Raw genomic sequence first — 3,721 nt, forward strand, 5'->3', positions numbered from 1 at the left:
CCTGCATTGAGTGTCTGCCCCCTGGTGGTCAGTGTGCTTCATAACTTGCATATTAGCCTTTTATTATGTAGGATTATTGTTCTGTCGAGTTCTACAGTAAGTGGCTCAGGCACGTCAGAGACTGCATCTCGCTGGCGCAGACAGTGCCGACCCATCTCTTACCTCAGGCACAGAACAGAAGTAAATCTCCTTGTGCCCATTTTATACTCTTCCAGACGCCGCCCCTCCACTGGCTAAGTGTTGTTAGGGAAGCGGAAATTGGAGGATTGGATGGAAGAAATGATAACTCCTTAGATTAACACACACACACACACACACACACACACACACACACACACACATTCGAACCCGCTATCTACAATGGTAATAATATGTATGTATCATTCTAACTCTGAACATATTAATGTTAGATAAATGTCACATTTAAATTTTATTTATTCTTTTGGTTGACAGATTCCAATCCCATATGCTTTTTTATTACCCTGTGCTGTTCTAATATGCAAAACTGACATCTAATCCTTTGTATATTCAAACATAAAAGTCACATTTTTGATGTCAGATTAGATAAGGACCTAGCAAAGTATTAACTTGTCAGGCACTGTTTCTTTTCAAACTCCTGATTGAATTTATTTTTGAAATACCAAGCAAACCCACAGCAGGTGGACTGGACAGACTGCTGCTCCTCTGGGTCCCTGTAGGGTGGGCCCGTGCAGGGTGGGGCCAGGTGGGCACAGTGCAGGGGGGGGCCAGGTGGGCACAGGGAAGGGGGGGCAGGTGGGCACAGGGAAAGGGGGGGCAGGTGGGCACAGTGTGGGGGGGCCAGGTGGGCACAGTGTGGGGGGGCCAGGTGGGGATGGTCTCATGTTTGTTTAAATGGAATTTTAAATCCAATACATGAGCTAGGAGAAGTGCAGCAATGGCTATAATATAAGACAAAATATATACAAAAAACAAATAGGCTTCTGTCTTCCTGAGAATATGAAAGAAATCCACCGTATTCTAAGTAGTAAAATCTCGACTGCACACAGCAGGCTCCTCGTGTTTTAGCGCCGCAGCTGCCCTGACATGATCTGGGGCCTGCGTGCTCCGTAGCTGTCAGCCTGCGTTGCACATACATGTTTCTTCTGATTGTCCCGGTCACTGCGTTGCTCCCTTTTCCAGGTAGTGCTTGACGGACCGGGCCACCATCTTCGGTTGGACTCTCTCCAGCTCCCGCCCTGGCCCCGCCTCCCAGCTTGCCCCGCGGGACCCCTCCAGCCCTCACATGCTCTGCGATGGTTACATGAACTCGCGGGCAGCGGCACGCGCACCCTCTCCGGCTGTGCCCAAGATGGCCCGTTAGGGGAGACGCTGGGAAAAGCTTCCCGGGGGGACCACAGACCATGAACCTCCTCCTGAGGCTGCGGAGGAGCTTCCGCGCCCTCATCGCGCTCCTGGCCGCCTTCTGCCTGGCCAGCATCGCCTTCTCCGCCTACTTCCTCTACGCGGGGTCCCGGCAGGAGGTGGTGCTCCTGGAAGCCACCGCCAAGGCCGAGTGCGCCGACCTCAGGCTCCTGCCCTTGCGGGCCGCGGAGCCCCGGACAGCCAGGCCCATGGACACGTCGCGCACGGACCCCACGGTGCTGCTGCTGGTGGAGAGCCAGTACTCCCAGCTGGGCCAGGACATCGCCGCCATCCTGGAGTCCGGCCGCTTCGCCTACCACATGGTCATCGCGCCGGGGAAGGGGGACATCCCGCCGCTGACCGAGGGCGGCCGGGGCAAGTACGTCCTGGTCATCTACGAGAACGTCCTCAAGTACGCGAGCATGGACGCGTGGAACCGCGAGCTGCTGGAGAAGTACTGCGTGGAGTACAGCGTGGGCATCATCGGCTTCCACAAGGCCACGGAGAACAGCCCGCCCGGCGCGCCGCTGCGGGGCCTGCCGCTCAGCCTCCTGAACAACCTGGCGCTGCGGGACTGCCTGGTGGACCCGCGCGCCCCGCTGCTGCGCCTCACCCGGGCGCCCCGCGTGCAGCAGGGCCGCTGCCCGGCCGGGACTGGACGGCCTTCCGCTCCAACCACTCCACCTACCAGCCCGTGCTGCTGGCCGCGCCGCAGGGCGGGGAGGGCCCCCCGGCCGCGCCCGGCGCCCCGCTCCACGCCACGGTGGTCCAGGACCTGGGGCTGCACGACGGCATCCGGCGGGTGCTCTTCGGCAACAACCTGAGCTTCTGGCTGCACAGGCTCATCTTCGTGGACGCCGTGTCCTTCCTGTCGGGGCGGCGGCTGAGCCTGTCCCTGGACAGGTACCTGCTGGTGGACATCGACGACATCTTCGTGGGGAAGGAGGGCACGCGGATGAACGTCAGAGACGTGAAGGTAAGCGCGCTGGTCCTTAGCGTCGTCGCTTCCGTTTCTCTGACTCGGTCCAGGCAACGTGTGATGTGAATTCTTTAGGCTCCTCGTTACCCGGGAAGGTTAAGGCGCAGCAGGTTTGAAATAAACGAGTCATTTAGCAAAATCTTGAACTAAGGTTCACGTAGAAACAGTCAAACCCGTAAAGAATGTTTGTGAGTTGATTTGAGCCAAACGGTCGGCAGTTGATGGGAAGCAGAATCTCAAGGGATTGGGATAATTTTCCGGAGAACAGCGGCTTTCACTTTGTTTAATACATGACAATCAAAGTAGGAGATGTAGGTGGGTCACATGAAATCCATCGGTGATAGACTAGGGAGGCGGGAGGAAGCAAAGCGGGGAACCTCTGTGATTGGGTAAAAGGTAAGTTGATGGACACACGCTTCTTTCACTTAGGGGGGTGCAGTCAGCAATTACCACGATGGCCACAGTGAGGGAAGTTACAAGCGACCCTGACATTTCACAGGGCAGTTATCTTAGATGCAAAAAGACCATAGACAGGCTCAGTTAAGGACAAGGTTGACCGTGTCAGGGAAGGTACTGGCCTAGGAGGGGACTACCCCCCATCACTGCTTTTAGTTCAAGTTTAATTTCAGGCTGTCCTTTGTGGTGACTGTAGGTCTCTGAGTTTTGCGAGGCCGCCAGCGGGCCTCCCCTGTGCTTGTCAGGGTAGCGTGTGTCCCCTCTTTCTGTCCACACCCCCACACCAGGATGCTACTGCAGGGCTAGAGCTGAAATATCTGTTTGAGCTGATCCCTGCCTGGCCTCTCACTTTCCCCGCTGCAGCGCCGGCTGGCCCCCTGCTCTGGGTTCCCTGACGTGTGCTCCGGCACCAGTGCACCCCAGAACTACCCTGGGTGGCTCCCCAGCCCCGTCGGGCCTGACGATGGTGGTTGAAGCACAAGACGAAGAAACAGCCTGGCCCTGCCTGGACCCGAGGGAAGCCCGGCGTTCGCGCATGAACCGCCGTGCCCTGTGGGTGCAGAGACGAGCGGAGCAGAGTCTGAGTCTGACAGGCGTGTGCTGGGCGGGCCCTCGAGCTCCCGCTGCGGGGGTGGGGGGGTGGGAGGGAGGCCACCCCGAGTGGAGGTCGCACAGTAGGGGGCAGGGACACATCCCGCCCGGGGCGGACTGTGACACACTCACCAGTGACCTGTTAGAGCCGGAGCTACTGTTATGCTGGGGGGGGGGGGGTAGGCGGGCAGTTCTGAGGACAATGCCCTCCCTTTGCGTCTGGATTCAGCGTCATCCCATGTGCCTCCCCTATCCTGTGGGCACCTACACCCCTTCTGTGTGCACCTACACCCTCCTGTGGGCACCTACACC

At 57.9% G+C, this 3,721-nt stretch overlaps 1 protein-coding gene across 1 annotated transcript in view; it reads left to right on the forward strand.

The window, feature by feature from the left end:
- Positions 1-1,382: 1,382 nt before the first annotated feature.
- Positions 1,383-3,721, forward strand: part of LOC102435296 (bifunctional heparan sulfate N-deacetylase/N-sulfotransferase 4-like) — a gene marked incomplete at its 3' end in the record, with an annotated part of 63,311 nt that continues 60,972 nt past the window's right edge. The window contains 2 exon segments of the mRNA XM_023746376.1: positions 1,383-2,019; positions 2,022-2,359. Coding sequence (XP_023602144.1) covers positions 1,383-2,019; positions 2,022-2,359 — 975 coding nt within the window.

Source organism: Myotis lucifugus, unplaced genomic scaffold (assembly GCF_000147115.1).
Source record: "Myotis lucifugus unplaced genomic scaffold, Myoluc2.0 scaffold_667, whole genome shotgun sequence".
Classification (NCBI taxonomy): Eukaryota; Metazoa; Chordata; class Mammalia; order Chiroptera; family Vespertilionidae; genus Myotis; species Myotis lucifugus.